We start from the raw sequence: 17138 nt of genomic DNA on the forward strand, positions 1-17138 counted from the left end.
TAGTTGCAAGCTTGACATTGTCACGATAGCAGAACCCTTTTTGGTCCATTTTCAAACAGGTCCTACATAGAACCACATACAACACGTTCTCCATCAATCTGAAGAACCATACAAAGAATCATTCAAGCATGAAATGGGGGTTCTTTAGTACAGACAATGGCTCCATTTGCATGCTTAAATGGTTCTTTGCCAGCTTAAATGGTTATTCGCATGGTTAAATGGTTCTTCAGATTGATGGAGAACGTGCTGTATATGGTTTTATATGGAACCAGCACAAAAAGGGTTCTTCAATTGTTAAAGGCTTGGCATCGTCACAATAACAGGGCCTTTTTTGGTGCTACATAGAACCATATACAACACATTCTCCATCTGAAGAATCAGTTCGCCATGCAAAGAACCATTCAAGCATGAAATGGCTCTACACTGTTAAAAAAAAATACGGTTCTTTCGTAAAGACAACCTATTTAGAACCATGAACACTCGACGAACCTTTTGCGTGCTTAAATGGTTCTTTGCACAGTGAAATGGTTCTTCCAACTGATGGAGAATGTGTTGTACATGGTTCTATATAGAAATGATTCTATATAGCATCAAAAAGGGTTCTTCTATTGTTACAAGCTTGGCATCACAACAACAGAAGAACCTTATTTGATGCTACACAGAACCATGTAGGCCTACAACACATTCTCCATCAACCTGAAGAACCATTTCACCACACTACGAAGCATGTAAGCCTGCACATGGTTCTTTGAGTGTCCATAGTTCTAAATAGAACCTCTGCCTTTATTAAAGACTCTAGAAAACCCCTTAGTGTATATGGATCTCAGCGTTCTAAACAGAACCACTACCTTTACTAAAGAACCCTCTTTTTTTTAAGTATGACAGTCAAAACGCGCTCCAAAGCCTCATTTTATTGTATTTATTATCATATTTCATATTTAAACGGAAACATACTTCATATTTTTGCCATGATGGTGGTGGACCACGATGCCCCCCCACCCCCCCCACCACCACCACCGCCTCTCCCTCCCTCCTTCCCTCCCACCCCTTGGCGACAACTGAACCCGCTTGCTCGCTCGCACCGTCCCAGCCCCGCGCGCTCCTCCTCCTCGTTCCACTCCGGCGCGCGGCGCTTCCTCCCCATTCAGCAAACGCGCTGTCCTGTGGCGAGCGAGGGGAGCTTTACCGAAACAAAAGAGGGCAGAAAAAGGGGAGAAAAACCAGCAGAGCAGCCCGACACTGCAGGAGAACCTGGAAGAGACCCCCACCCCCCCTTTTTACACATATATATTTATATATTTTTATTCCTAACTGTCTTTTCGCCCTATGAAAACTCCAGCTTCTCGACAGCGCTCAGATCTGAAAGCCTGTCATGAAGACAGAGGAGCTGCGCGGCGGGCTGTCCGGACAGAGCGGCGTGTGGGCTTCACCTGTGCTGCTCCAGCAGGGGACGGTCTCCGTCGCGTGAACAGGGCTCCGTCACCAGCCGCCGTCCTGTCACGCGCGCTCAGATGCTCGTGTTTCTGAAACGATCTCAAGCGAAAAAACAGCCTGCAGTCTCACTCTCTGGAGCGCGCGAGCCATGCAGCCCATCCTCCCTCCACTTCCCATCATGTAAGTTGAACTGTCTGCAGATTCGGCTGCGTTTGTGGCATCGTGCCACCTGTCTCGTGCATGCGTGTGCTTCACATTCGAGCCAGAACTTCTCGATGCACCCCAGTCAGTCTTTAAGGGCTTCAGGCAGAGCACTGCTCAGATCACACCCTGCTGAAAAAAGGTCAGCTGGCTCCTGGTGGTCACTAATGGTCACTAATGGTGTTCTGCACTGTCCCGATGGGTTGATACCACAGTGCAGGACTCAAATGGTTTACTAGGACTCTAACAGGTGCTCTGGGACTGATTCCTGATGGTGTCCCATTGGGATCTTAGGGTGTCCAACAGGACACTAGTGTTCTGTAACCTTTAATGTCCATTAGAAAGTAGAACCATATACACAGAACCATATACAACACGTTCTCCATCAATCTGAAGAACTATTTGACCATGCAAAGAAGTGTTCGAGCATGAAATGGTTCCATACTTTTAAACAAATATGGTTTGCTGAGGGTTCTTTAGTAACGACAGTGGTTCTATTTAGAACCACCAACACTCAAAGAACCATTTGCATGCTTTGTATGGTGAAATGGTTCTTCAGATTGATGGCGAATGTTGTACATGGTTCTATATAGTACCAAAAGGAGTTCTTCTGTTGTTGCAAGCTTGGCATTGTCACAATAGCAGAACTCTTTTTGGTACTATACAGAACCATTTTCTACGAAAAGGTTCTACAGAAACTATATACAACACAGTCTCTTATCAATCTGAAGAACCAGTTCACCATGCAAAGAACCATTCAGGCATGAAATGGTTCCATTTAGAACCATGAGCACTCAAAGAACCATTGGCATGCTTAAATGGTTCTTTGCATGGTGAAATGGTTCTTCAGATTGATGGAGAATGTGTTGTATATGGTTTTATATAGCGCCTTTTTGAAAATGGCTCTATATAGCATCAAAAATGACTCTTCTATTGTTGAAGCTTGACATCGTCACAAAAACAGAACCCTTTTTGGTGCTACATAGAACCATCTTCATCAATCTGAAGAACGACTTGCATGCAAATAGATCTTTGAGTGTTCCTGGTTCTAAATAGAACCACTGTCTTTACTAAAGACCCGTGAAGAACCATCTTTTGTAAGAGTATTTAGAACTGGCTGAAAGTGGTTCTATATAGCATCAAAAAGGGTCCATCTATTGTTAGAAGCTTGACATCGTCACAATAACATATAGCTACATAGAACCATGTTCTCTATTAATCTGAAGAACAATTTCACCATGCAAAGAGCCATTTAAGCCCGAAATGGTTCTACATCTAAAAAACGGTTAATCAAGGGTTCTTTAGTAAAGACAACAGTTCTATAACAATAAAAGAAGCATTTTTGGAACTATATAGAACCATACACACTCAATCTGAAGAACCAGAACCATTAGGTTTTAACCCTAATGGTTCTAGCGATCTTTCTTCAGCAGGGCAGCAGGGAGCGTGGACCAGCACATCTTTGCTGTATCTAATCGTGGCTGCTGCTTTTTTTTTTCCACGGTTCTCCTCAATCTGTCATCAGAACTGCACTCGTTTCACTCCCGGCTTTATCTCATACTTAGGAATGTTAAGGTCTGATAACAGATCATCTCAATTCTCTCTTTTCATTCTGCTAGATGCGTCCAGACCGTGTTGCTGCTGTGTAGCCTCCTGCAGGTAAATCTGACTCTGGATTGACTTCGAATATGTAGCTCATTTCCACATCGTTGCTGTCAGAACCGAACCCTCGTACCTCCAAACAAGACTTTTCAGGAGAAGGGAAAAACTTAACCTTCACTGTAAGCTAGTAGAATGAGTCATTTTGGACCATCTGTTGGTCATTTCATCATGACCTTTCCTCACAGTGTAAAAGGCAGCTAGGCCTTCAGATTATGTAAAAAAAGAAATGACAAATCTGAGCACAAGGTTTTGTTCCGACAGTGATGACATATTACATCATAACCAATCATTGCCAATCACTGATAAAAGACAACACGAAAATGATGCATACAATATAACACATTACTTATTACACCGATCAGGCATGACATTATGACCACCTCCTTGTTTCTACGCTCATTGTCCATTTTATCAGCTCCACTTTGTAGTTCTACAGTTACAGACTGTAGTCCATCTGTTTCTCTGCATACTTTGTTAGCCCCCTTTTACCCTGTTCTTCAGTGGTCAGGACCCCCATGGACCCTCACAGAGCAGGTACTATTTGGGTGGTGGATCATTCTCAGCACTGCAGTAACACTGACGTGGTGGTGGTGTGTTAGTGTGTGTTGTGCTGGTACGAGTGGATCAGACACAGCAGTGCTGCTGGAGTTTTTAAACACTGTGTCCACTCACTGTCCACTCTATTAGACACTCCTACCTTGTCGGTCCACCTTGTAGATGTAAAGTCAGAGACGATAGCTCATCTGCTGCTGCACAGTTTGTGTTGGTCGTCCTCTAGTCCTTCATCAGTGGTCACAGGATGCTGCCCACAGGACGCTGTTGGCTGGATTTTTTTGGTTGGTGGACTATTCTCAGTCCAGCAGTGACACTGAGGTGTTTAAAACTCCAGCAACACACACTAACACACCACCACCACATCAGTGTTACTGCGGTGCTGAGAATGATCCACCACCCAAATAGTACCTGCTCTGTGAGGGTCCATGGGGGTCCTGACCACTGAAGAACAGGGTAAAAGGGGGCTAACAAAGTATGCAGAGAAACAGATGGACTACAGTCTGTAACTGTAGAACTACAAAGTGCACCTATATAGTAAGTGGAGCTGATAAAATGGACAATGAGCGTAGAAACAAGGAGGTGGTCATAATGTTATGCCTGATCGGTGTATATTCAGTGTATGAACCCATGGCTTTATGACTTCTGTTCCTAACTCTCTGTGTAGGTTCAAGCAGTGGAGAATGTTGATTTCGGCGAGCATGTGGAGAACCAGACGGGCGTGAGGGATAGTCTGAGCAGAAAGCATCACAGGGTCTACCAGCTGTACAGCAGGACCAGCGGCAAACATGTGCAGGTGCTCGGCAGGAAGATCCTGGCCAAGGGAGAAGATGGGGACAAATTCGGTAAGAACGTCCACATCCCAAGAAGGACATTTGCAAATACGGTGACATCCACTGTCTGCTAACAGCAGTGGCGTAACCAGGACCTTAAGGGCCAAAAAATGAACAAGACCCTCCCATATGGAAAAGATTAGTTCAATTAATAAACAAATTAATTTGTAATGTGCTCGTTTACTCATTATTTATCTCAAGGCCACCCACTAGCATCTAAGGTTGTCCTAAATGGAGACCCATTTAAGGTTCCACATAATGAATATATCATATTGCAAAGGTGAGGTATTTTATTAAGAAATTGGATCTTTCTGTGGGTCTTGGGTATCAGTATCTCTTTGAATGGGCCTAATAAAGATTTCAGGTGGTGGTCCCCTTGCATCATGGGTACCAGTGCAATTGCCCTGCCCTCCTGGTAGTTACGCTACTGGCAAAATGAATGTGCAAATGGTCCTCTTGGATAGACATTTGCAAATGTTGATTCAAAATGTTGATAGTTTTTGCAGCAGGGGGTTCAACCGCTCCCCTTTCACACCTCATTGCTCACTAGCAGCTCAACTCAGAGTCCCAACTTTCACACACTGAGACAACAGTGGGTGCTTTTACATGCACTCAATAATCCGATAACTGCAGAAAATCAGATTTTGTCAGTAATCTGATCAACGTGTTTGCATGTGCTTGAGTAATCAGATAATGGGGAAACTCCAGGCCTACATGAGTCAGACAGTAATTGGATTTCTGCTTTGCAACCAGCCATCACAGTCACAGTATAAGACATGACGTAAACATAATGTAAACCTCAGACTTTACCTGAAAATATGAACATACATCATCTAGAAGATGAAGAATATTTAAATCCTTCATTTCATCAAGCATGTATTTGATTTCAGCGTCGCTCCAAAAGTGCTTTGCTGCGTCTCGCGGCAACGCTGCTCGCTTATTAAACGCACATGCACAGACTGAGAAATCTGAAAGAAATCAGAGTAAGAGTTTACATGCACTGAGAAATCTGATTACTGAGCTGAAATCCAGCCTCTTTATCAGATTTCTTGATCGGATTTCTAGACGTTACTCCGATTTAAGAAATCAGAGTGTGCTGTTTACAAGACCATTTGAATCATCAGATAAAAATCTGCAAAAATCTGATTATAAACAGATTATTGAGTTCATGTAAACACGCTCAGAGTTACAGGGAATAATGTTTTGTTTGCTTAAATTCATTAAAAAATATCCATTCCATCAGCAGAAATGCCACTAGATCGCCTGCAAAAAGAGGCCAAAGAACCTAAGCAATTTCTATAGATGTACAATTGTGAAGAACGATTTCAAATTATGAAGAACCTTTGCGTAATATACAGGTTCTAAACAAACTACAGGCCATCCCAAGAACCTCACATCCAAGCCAGGAACCTTTATTTTTAAGAGTGTAGAGGGAAAGAAAAAGGGATCGATCGGGTGATGGATTGAATTTGCCCTGTTCCTCTGTCCTAAACAGAAGGGCAAAGACAAAGAACAGAGGGACATGTAAGCGTACGTGTTGGTTGGGGAAGCAGGAGAGGAGGGGGGTGATATCGATCTTATATGACCTCCATGTCATTCAAGGACTGTACAAATGATCCGATAGCAATCGAGCTCTCCCTCAAACGAGAACAGGCTCAACTACAATACAAATTAAATACCAGAGAAAAGTTTGCAGGGGATTAAAGTGTTATCAGTTTGCCCCATCAGACGGCCGAGGAGAAGAGAGAGAGAGAAAGAGAGCAGTGTATGCAGTATTGGCCAGTGAGGACTGAAGTTGTCAAGATGGCAGCACCCAGTGAAGGACATTTTTTTTGTTATGTCGATTAGCCGAGATGACTAATACCTATTGAAATGAATAGTTGCAGATGGGGAGTTGCCTGTGTTTTGGCCTGGAAGACCCAAAAATTCTCTGGCAATATTTTCTCTGGCAGAGTTTATGAGAAGGCAAATCGAGCACGTCCTCGGCCCATCTATATTCCTCTCTGTCTGTGTTGTCTCTTCACAAGCCCAGCTTGTTGTGGAGGCCGACACCTTTGGGAGTCAGGTGAGAATTCGCGGCAAAGAGACCAACTTCTACCTGTGCATGAACCGCAAGGGCAAGCTGGTGGGAAGGGTGAGTTGCTTTAACATTACAGTAAGCCTTCATTAAGAATGCTAACATTGCTAACGAAAGGAGGCTCAGTTTGAGCCAGTCATCATCAACCCAATGAGATCATATGACTGGTTTTCCTCCACCGTCAGCCACGTTAGCATTTTGGTGTCCCCTAATTCCATTACACACGCCTGCTTTTTGCTATCGTAGCATGGTGAACACATTTAGCTCCTTAATGCTGATGCATGTCTGAGCATGAATGAAAACCACACCAGATGTTGTACACCACAGCGCATGAACGTTTGTGTTTGGTCTGCAGAAAGCCAGCAGTGGGAACGCTGAGTGCGTCTTCATCGAGATAATGCTGGAGAACAACTACACTGCCTGGATGTCGGCACGCTACGTGGGCTGGTACGTGGGCTTCACCAAAAGGGGCCGACCTCGGCGAGGGCCGCAGACTCTCCCCAACCAACAGGACGTCCACTTCATGAAGAGATTCCCTCCTGGAGAGCAGCCCAGCCTGCAGCACAGCAGCTTCACCACCGTGAGCAAGAGGGGCAGGAGGACGCAGGAGAGCCATGCTCCTCCCGACCTCCACTCGTAACGCATGGTGGAGGTTAACATGCAGATATGAAGACTTCAGGCCACTCGGACACTCCAAGATGACAAGTGGCAACGAAAGCTTTTGCTGCTTGACATCTTTCGTGAAAAGAAGCTGACATGCCTGCGTGAAAAGACTCCCCATACCAGTAGTTTGCATTCATAATCAAAAACAGAAAATCCAGAAGACCCAGTATCTTGAAAGACAAACAAACTAACCTAGCTAGTTGCTTCCGGATCTGCACTGATTTGCTAGGCTGAAAAGCTAATTTAGGTACTCACGGTTTACTCAAGCAGACGACTGGGTGGTGAAAAGGACAGGCTAGGGCCTGCGAGACAAACCGCGAAAGGGAACAGTCAGACACAGGTACTCAATGATGGCCCAGCAGTGGCCGACAGTTGGCTTAGTGTGTCTGAGCCGTTCATGCTTTTCTTCAACGGATACTGATGTTTTGGGGAGTCATACAAACAGGAACCCACCTCCAGGTAGAGGTCAAATCAAGGGTGGAGGCTTGTAGTCAATCTAATGTAACCAAAGACGGCTGGGCACGCACCCAGGAACTAAACTCGGAGAACCCATGACTCATGACAAGGGCACACAGCACTTCAAGCCAAAGAAGGCCCCTCCAGTGTCCAATGATACCAAAAAAACTAGTGACTGACCGTTGAAAATAGGCAAACTTTATTGACCATTTCACAGCCAGAATGTCTGTGAAAGACCGACGTGTATAATATAACACATCATCTTTGACCCAAAGCATCTGCTTGAAACGCTAATCTATAGGACAACTGTAAAGGCATATTAAACCCTCTGACACACAAAAATGACCAGATGAATGTAGCTAATGTCAGTGCTGGAAACAGGAGTGGTAGTAAAGACCTCAATTGAACTGCAATAGTCAAATCCAACACAGAAGACTAAGCACTTGATAGGAGAAAGGATTGGAGTTTGAGGGTGGCTATGGGTAAAAGCTCATACTGATACACTGTGTACTTGGTTAGAAGATTAGAGTGTGAAATCACTAAAACCTTTAATCAGGAACTGCTGCAGCTGCCAGGCCAGTTTTTGGTGCCCCAACAACAGAAAAAGGATTTAAAACAGGAAAAACAAAAACAACAACTCACTGATATAAATGTATGGCATTTCCATTGACCAGAAGAAGGACCTCTGCATGTCCTACTCCTGATTCTGGAGATTTAAAACATCCTATATCCATATTTCTGCTACTCATTGTGCTCTGTGTACGATTCTGATGCAATTCAGAATCAGGATAGCAGACACGATGGAGTTTTTCCGTAGTTTTAATATTAAGTATACTCTCAACAGTGAAGGTGTGAAAATGGGTTTTTGTTTAGACTCCTTAAGAAAACCAAAAGTAGCATCAATGTTGGCCAAATATCAAAATGATTTTTTACTTGTTTTAAGAAGTTTTATCTACCAAAATTGTCTTATTCCATTGGCAGATAATGAGGCTTGTTTTAAAAAATAATTCTTGGAAATTTAAGCAAAAAACCTGAAAATATTTCATTAGATAAAATGACTTAAACTCAGAGGTGGGTAGTTCACCTCTGCTTAAAAACATGTAGAAATCAGTTATACCAGTGGTGTCCAGCCCCCCTTGTGAAGAGCTACTTTCCTGCACAGCCTATTTTCACAGTTTACCACACCTGCTCCAGCAAATCAACGTCTTCCCAAGTCCCTGATTGGCTGGATCAGACGTATTAGAGTTAAGTAAGTGGTGGGGCAGCTTACTGGATATAAGTTGGAAGTAAACTGTGCACGTAAGGTAGCTCTGCAGGAGGAGGATCAGAGATCACTGAGTTATATAGCCTCATTATAGCAACATCAATATCAACAATCTTTAAAAAAAATAATAATAATAATAATAATAATTAGTCTTAAGATGATTTTTTTTTTGCAATGCAAATAACCTTCTCTGATAGCGTTATTTTTAAGATTTTTTATTTTTAAGAAGTCTTCCTGCTCTTGACACACCTGATCCAACTAATCAGCTCATTTCGAGTTAAAATGGTTGTGTTAAAGCAGAAAAAGAACTACACTGTGCAGGGCAGTGGGCCTCCAGGTCCAGGATTGAGGGGCACTGGTCTGTAGTGGCTGGTAACATGAAGTGGCCACACAAGTCAACAAGAAAGACTGGGGTTTGATGTCCCTCTTGGGCAAGCTCACCATGCTATACTGAGTCCTTGGGCAGGACTCCTAACACTACATTCGCCACGATAAAAACTGTAAGTCGCTTGAATGGCATTAAAATGTAAATGCGCCCCGTTTGGCCATTTCTGAGAACATAAGTATTCAGTGGAGAGTATGAGCTTTGACCCAGTGCCACAAGTTGATACCTTGAACAATGACAGATGAATAAATGAATATCCAGAAATGGACACCAGGAGGCTGTTTCATGAATAGTCTTGTGGGGCCAGACATCTTGTAACAAGAATACACGTCTGGGGACAACCTGTAAGAGCGTAAACCAGAGCTTCTTATTTCCCCCGTTGTATCAAAAACATGACTGCAAAACACCAGAGGGCGCCTGTGAGCAAGTCCTCAATGAATTGGGGTAAATGGAGCTAAAGCGTCTAAAAAAGTATAGTTTAAATAGTTTCTAATCACTCGCTCAGAACTTTCCTTTAATTTTAGAAAGTAGAAGAGTGTGTTTCACTAAAACAGCTACTGAGAGCTGATTGGTTGGTGAGCAGAGCAGCTCATTGGCTGTTCACTCTCACAGACGTTATGAACGTACAAGGCGCTGTTTTAAACTCCTGTAATTCGAGTTTAAAAGCTCCTAAAAATATAACAGTGGTGTTTGTGTTTTAAGCTTTTCAGTGTTTAGGAAATGAATGTATTCTTTTACATTAAATGTTTAAGCAATTATAAATTCGAATTTTGCTCAAATGCTCCATCTTAACCATTCATTTTGGACTCGCTCTGGGAGCGCCCTCTAGTGTTTGAGAAAACCAGAAGACATTACAGAGTGTGATTCTCCTCTCTACAAGTTTTCCAGGGAAACCCCTTAAAATCCACCCCCAAATTCCTCTTTCCTTGCTCCTTAATGTCTAGAGTACAATCAATAACACAAGCAAAACAAGCTGTTGTTAGCTAATGGAACTGTTTTTCCTTTAATGGAGGTGATGTTTATCTTTATGGCATGTAATGTTCCTTTCGTGGGGGATCTTTCAGCCATGCTAACCTACATTGCAATTACGGGCCGACGACAAGCTTGTTGTCCCTTGGACAATTTTCACGAGTGCACCATTGCCCACCGACTCTGAGATCCACCTTCACAAAGCATTTCATTGGTTAAGAAATTTCACACTCACTTTGTTCCCACCTACATTTTGCCCAAATGTCTCATGGTTGTCCCCAGAGGTTCTCGTCCCCACAAGAATACTTCATGGAGTGACACTTCTCGTTTCACTTGACATACTGGGGACGACACCCTAAGGCCTCTCCAATAGTAAAAGCCAGAGATGTCTCATCTGTTTATGTAGAGATCCTGCGTTGTGAAATAATCTCTGGAGAGCGACCTTAACTCCACTCCGGGTAGCTGAACATGTATTAGTTATTCAAGCCGACACTGGTACCTCTCTGGTCCTCAACGCTGAAGATTGTATAAAAGCCAATGTCCAGTTAGACCCAGTTACGCTACTTTGTCCCACTGTTACTTGGGGCTGAAGGTAAAAGTGAGAGATGAACTATTTTGATACAGGTTGTTATTAAAATATTTATTTTGTTGACATTTTGCATGGCGGTGTTTTATTATTAGAATCCTATCAGCCAGACATTCCTCAGATTCTCTCAACTAAAGCTGTTCTATCTCCACCTGGTGGAACAGGACAGGGTGAAGAATAGACTAAAATACCCACAGATTCATCTGCTTATGATAAATGATGGTTACAATAACACATATTTTTGACTTTTAAGGTCATTTCTACATAGTTATTATCAGTTTAAAGCCCTGAAACATCTTTCTATGAGTAAAGGGGCATTGTGACCTGATAAAACACAGAGTTTGATGTTATTTTTGTGTTATGCAGTATTCTCTAGCAGAGCACTGTATCCCTCAGGCTCATCAGTTTCACAGAACTTGTGGTTTTAAACAGGGTGCGAGATACGAGGGGTCCTTTGGGGGCCGTGGACACTCTAAATAACCTTTTGGACCCCTTTAATGTCTCAAAATTTTGCAGGGTTCCTGCAAATAAATATATGATGTTACAGTGTTTTAGATGCTCACATACATACATAGGGAAAAGTCATTGTTTAGCTGCTTCACCCACAATCAGCGGGCTTCTGTCTTTGGTATTCTAAGGAGAAGTAGCTTTGATATTCTGAGGAGATCTGCCTCAAGGTGGCGCTTTAGCAAATTGGTTCACCTTGGTTGGTCCTTCATAGACTTGCAACTGCAACTGTGCCTGAAATATCTCTGAAAAACCTGCTGTTGCATATTTGTAAACCTAAAAACTTGCCCAATTCCCTAAGAGTTCGGTGGAAAGAATTGTTACTCATTTCCCAAACCGAAGACAGAAGTGATGTGTATACGATCTCAGTTAATGTCCACGCATTACCAAACTAGAAAAGAGCATTTCCAGAAGAAGAATGGTCAAACCATTCCCATGAAGCTAGCATCCGCACCACTATGGCAAGTGAGTTAGCAGCCCACCAATGCTGGAGTAGCCAGCCGACATGAGACCCACCCCAAATACCACGGGGTGTTTCGCACATTGATTTTATATCAATTTCATGTTCAGTGTTCTCTCACTACAACACCCGGCATGTGTTACGCAGATACATACAACCATACAATGGGAATCCCTGTGGTGTCAACCTATCCTGACTGCAATTCTAGCCAATGATATAAGGGTTTAACATTACTGCAACTCTCACCTCAGTTGTGGAACAAAACTGTAATAAAAAACAGCAACTCCAGCTTTATTTACCACAACACGGACGCATGAGACACGTATTACACCCTTTAAATCAGGGAAAAGAAGCCAAACTGAGGTATCAATATCAGTGTTCTTTAACCCTGTTCCTGGAGGCCCACTGCCCTGGACTTCAACGTTTTCCATGCTGCCAACACTCCTGATCCAACTGATCAGCTCAGTTTCAGCCCACTATTGACTTCAAGTGGAAAGAAAAGCACTACAGGCCAGTGGATCTAGATAACTAGGCTCCCTTGCTAGCTTTAGCTTCTAGTTTGTCACTCCTCATCTGACAAGTCATTTTTTATATCATTTGAGTGATGCATTCTTTCCATTGTAATGGTGATTTGAAGACTGTTATACAGACAATACTCTTCTTTTTAGCTGATTTCCTTCTGTATTTGTAAGCTAGGATTAAAAAAAAAGCATTTAAAAAATAGACCAACCTCAAAAAATCACCCAAAGCAACTGTAGTTTTTCAGCTACATCACCAGAAGATTGTTGTAGTCTTCAAACCAAAAAGTCTTACTCTAAGAACTACTGCAGCAAAGCTGTAGGAAGCAAGTAGACATGTTTACAACAGATGTTGTGACGGTTACATTTTTCATTTTCACCAGCGCTCCTCTAAAGAAAACAGGCCGCGATGGAATAGAACAGTCAGCCATATTGAGAGCAGTCACCGTAAGATCGAGAAAGACTGCCATAAAAACCAAAGCCAACGGTTTCTTCATTACTTAGAACAGATCTAAGTGACTAGGGTTTCGTTATCAAGGCCAGCAGCGGCGTTTTGGAGAACTGGTCATTAAGAGCGAGAGAAACTGCAGTAGAGCAGTTGGTGAAATATGTGAAAACGATCAGGGGGAGAGAAGATTACAGGTGTACACCATGGCCTTCCAGACACATATTAGATTAGCCTTAAATTAAATTACAAATGTCGGTGGGGATTCACGATTGAAAAGCCTTTTCATTCTTGGACTAGGCTTAATCTGTGCCTGGAAAAGCGTCCCCAGCTGTGTGTGGTGAAAGTGTGAGGGCTCTAGTTTTCCTCTGCATTCCTGATCAGCCGTATTGGGCAGCGTTGGTCTTTCTGCTGCAGACTTACTTTGATCCTCCCTTTGAAAGACTCGCTCGCACACATTCTATACTCTTGGCACAAAGCGGCCTCCAGTATTTTCACCAATTCGTACCGAAGCCGACGTTCAGCCAGATCCTGTTTGCTGCTAATGAACCGGTACAAGAGAAGAAAACATTTCATCATCTAAGAAATATCCCATTACTTTACTGTATATTCGCAAAATCAAAGCTCAGTAATGACCAGTGGTTCATAAGCAGATGTGATCATAGTTAATAACTAGAGATGGTGCAATACCACTTCTGATTCACTTACAATCATTTCCGATATTGATATTCATTGAAAACTTCGGTTGGCACAGATACGGATATATTTCATCTATAAAACCTACTATGATTTAAAAATGAGCTATTTTTCATGAAGTATTTAGGCTGTGATGCTGAAACTACTCAATTCAAATTTTGAATTGTTCACAATGTTCACATAATTCAAATGTTGAGATGTAATCAGAGAGATTCAGAGTGGTTTGGTGTGAAATGGTCCAGATTTCTTTACAGTGGTGGTGATGGGAACCAGGGGTCGCCATGACTACAACACAAATACAGACATTTTATTTACTATCCAAAACCACCAGTGAACCTACACGAGTCTTCTGACCTTCTATATGGAATGTTGATGGGAAAACAGTGTAACGTTTTACTGGGCAGGCCCTGCATGTACCCCCCCCACCATCAGATTTAAAAAAGCTTTCTCAGAAAAGTCATAAAACATTGTTTCAAAAAAAACAATGTGTTCACGTAATAAATGTGAGGGGTCTGTGAGGGTCACTACCACAGATTCTCTAGAAGTTTCTCTAGAACAAAGCGTTTCACATCAAACCACTCTTAACGATTCAATTAAGCTAACTTCTGTTGGAAAATCTGCAGAATTCCCTTGTAACTTCTAACACAGCCTGATGACGACTATAATCATGTTGCTGCAGAACTCATTAACAACACTAGCGCTGGGAAGCAGGAGTGCTGGAGTGAAGTGCTGACTTGTGCTGACTGTCTGCAAACTTTGGTGTTAACATAATGCTGTTGTATCAGATCATTGATAGAATGTCCAATTTCCAAGACGTACAATGCAACGGTTTTGCAATGCCCGATAGCCTTTAGATCAGAAATTGCTTCCTGCATGCGAACAAATGAAAACTTAAAATGGACATTTCAAGTCAAACTTGACATTCAAACTGAAATTTTAAAGCATTGTTGGAAAAAATTCTCAAAAAAATAGATAAATAAATATAGGAATCTTAAGGCTGCAGGCTTCCGCACCCTGGACGGGTCAAGAAACACGGTGACACCACTGAGCATCTTACTATTCCAATACTACACTATGTGCAAAAATATCTAGAAAGCCCTTGTAACTGGAGAATTCAGATGATTTCTGACACAGGCATTCAATTGTGCACACACATCTACAACCCCATTTCCAAAAAAGTTGGGACGCTGTGCAGAACGTAAATACAAATAGAATGCAATGATATGCAAATCATGTAAACAGTATTTTTAAAGGAAAATACTACAATAGCAACATATCAAATGTTGAAACTGAGAATTATTTTTGTTTTTTTTTAATTTTGAATTCCCTGGAAAAGACGTCTGGATGGCAGTATATGTTGGCACGACATGTATATATCGTTCAGCATTAACTGTGCCTTCACAGATGTGCACCAATGCACCCCTACACCATCATGAATACTGGCTTTTGAACTGTGCACTGGTAACAAGCTGAGGGGTCTTTAGCCCGGAGGACAGTGTGTCCATGATTTCCAGAAAGAAGTTCAAATGTTGATTCATCGGACTACAGGACACTTTTCCACTTCCCCTCAGTTCATTTTAAATGAGCTCGGGCCCAGAGAAGGCGGCGGTGTTTCTGGATCTGTTTGGTTTCTTCTTTGTGTTTTAAAGTTTTAACTTGTATTTGTGGACGCAGCGACAAACTGTGTTCACAGACAGTGTTTTTCAGAAGTGTTTCTGAGCCCATGCAGTGATTTCCACTACAGAATCATTTCTGTTTTCAATGCAGTGCTGCCTGAGAGCCCAAAGATCATGGCCAGCAAATACTGTTTTTTGGCCTTGTCCCTTACATACAGAGATTTCTCCAGATTCTCTGAATCTTTTAATGATATTATGTACCATAGATGATGAAAGTTCTTTGCTATTTTACGTTATTCTTGAATTGTTGTACTATTTGATCATGCAGACATCAACCACCAGGTGTTTTTAGCATTACACAACTTTAGCATTACACAACTTTACCAGCCTTTTGTTACCGTCGTCCCCACTTTTTTGGAACATGTTGCGGGCATCAAATTCAAAATGAGCAAATATTTTTCAAAAAACAATAAAAATGTCTCAGTTTCAACATTTGATATGTTGTCTTTGTACTATTTCCAATTAAATATATGGTTTAAATGATCTGCACATCATTGCATTTTGTTTTTATTTACAGTTTGCACAGCATCCCAACTTTTTTGGAAATGGGGTTGTAGTATAATCCCCATAAATAAGCACTGACCAATAAAATGAGCTGTTCTGGAGCATCCACATGAGCCTAATATCACCATGCTCAATGCCAGGTGTGGGCTAGAGGGGTATAAAGGCCCCCAGTATGGGCTGTGGAGCAGTGGAACTGTGTTGTCTGGAGTGATGAAGCTCCATCCAATACCTCTGGGATGAGTTGGAGTGATCCAGAACTGACCATCCAACATCAGCACCTGACCACACTAATGCTCTTGTGGCTGAATGCAATCAAATCCTCACAGCAATGTTCCAACATCTAGTGTAAAGCCTTCCCAGAAGAGTAGACGCTGTTACTGCAGGAAAGAGCGACCAACTCGCTATTAATACCCTTCATTTCAGAAGAAAGACTGGATAATCTGCACTGGACGTACAGACCAGCCATAATATTAAAAGCACCTCCTTGTTTCTACACTCACTGTCCATTTTATCAGCTCCACTGACCATATAGATGCATTCTGTAGTTCTACAGTTACAGACTGTAGTCCATCTGTTTCTCTGCATACTTTGTTACCCTGTTCTTGAATGGTCAGGACCCCCATGGACCCCCACAGAGCAGGTATTATTTGGGTGGTGGATCATTCTCAGCACTGCAGTAACACTGACATGGTGGTGGTGTGTTAGTGTGTGTTGTGCTGGTCTGAGTGGATCAGACACAGCAGTGCTGCTGGAGTTTTTAAACACCTCAGTGTCACTGCTGGACTGAGAACCTGCCAACAGCGTCCTGTGGGCAGCGTCCTGTGGGCACTGATGAAGGACTAGAGGATGACCAACACAAACTGTGCAGCAGCAGATGAGCTACTGTCTTTGACTTTACATCTACAAGGTGGACTGACAAGGTAGGAGTGTCTAATAGAGTGGACAGTGAGTGGACACAGTGTTTAAAAACTCCAGCAGCACTGCTGTGTCTGATCCACTCGCACCAGCACAACACACACTAACACACCACCACCACCACGTCAGTGTTACTGCAGTGCTGACAATGATCCACCACCCACAAAGTACATGCTGTGTGGGGGTCCTGACCACTGAAGAACAGGGTAACAACGTATGCAGAGAAACATCTGCACTTGTCTGCAGGCGATAATTGTACGGAAGCCTTTAGCCGGCTGCAGTAGTCTTTCTATGGAATACACAGATATGAAACTGTGACCAAACCATAAAGACAC

The 17138-nt window shown here is 42.6% G+C and overlaps 1 protein-coding gene across 1 annotated transcript; it reads left to right on the forward strand.

Moving 5' to 3' along the window:
• The first annotated feature begins 1509 nt into the window (after window positions 1–1509).
• Window positions 1510–7922, forward strand: fgf18b (fibroblast growth factor 18b). The gene is made up of 5 exons (XM_036595849.1): window positions 1510–1614; window positions 3255–3294; window positions 4517–4694; window positions 6635–6816; window positions 7115–7922. The coding sequence occupies exons 1-5, from the start codon at window positions 1583–1585 to the stop codon at window positions 7397–7399; spliced, it is 717 nt and encodes a 238-aa protein (XP_036451742.1). The 5' UTR covers window positions 1510–1582; the 3' UTR covers window positions 7400–7922.
• Window positions 7923–17138: the final 9216 nt, after the last annotated feature.

This window comes from Colossoma macropomum, unplaced genomic scaffold, assembly GCF_904425465.1.
Source record: "Colossoma macropomum unplaced genomic scaffold, Colossoma_macropomum, whole genome shotgun sequence".
NCBI lineage: Eukaryota > Metazoa > Chordata > Actinopteri > Characiformes > Serrasalmidae > Colossoma > Colossoma macropomum.

Bases quoted from the DNA above. Each gene is read 5' to 3' on its own strand.
- fgf18b (XM_036595849.1), top strand. From the start codon at position 1,583: ATGCAGCCCATCCTCCCTCCACTTCCCATCAT. The intron at 1,615-3,254 runs GTAAGTTGAACT...TCATTCTGCTAG, and splicing joins CTCCCTCCACTTCCCATCAT to ATGCGTCCAGACCGTGTTGC. The intron at 6,817-7,114 runs GTGAGTTGCTTT...TTTGGTCTGCAG, and splicing joins AGGGCAAGCTGGTGGGAAGG to AAAGCCAGCAGTGGGAACGC.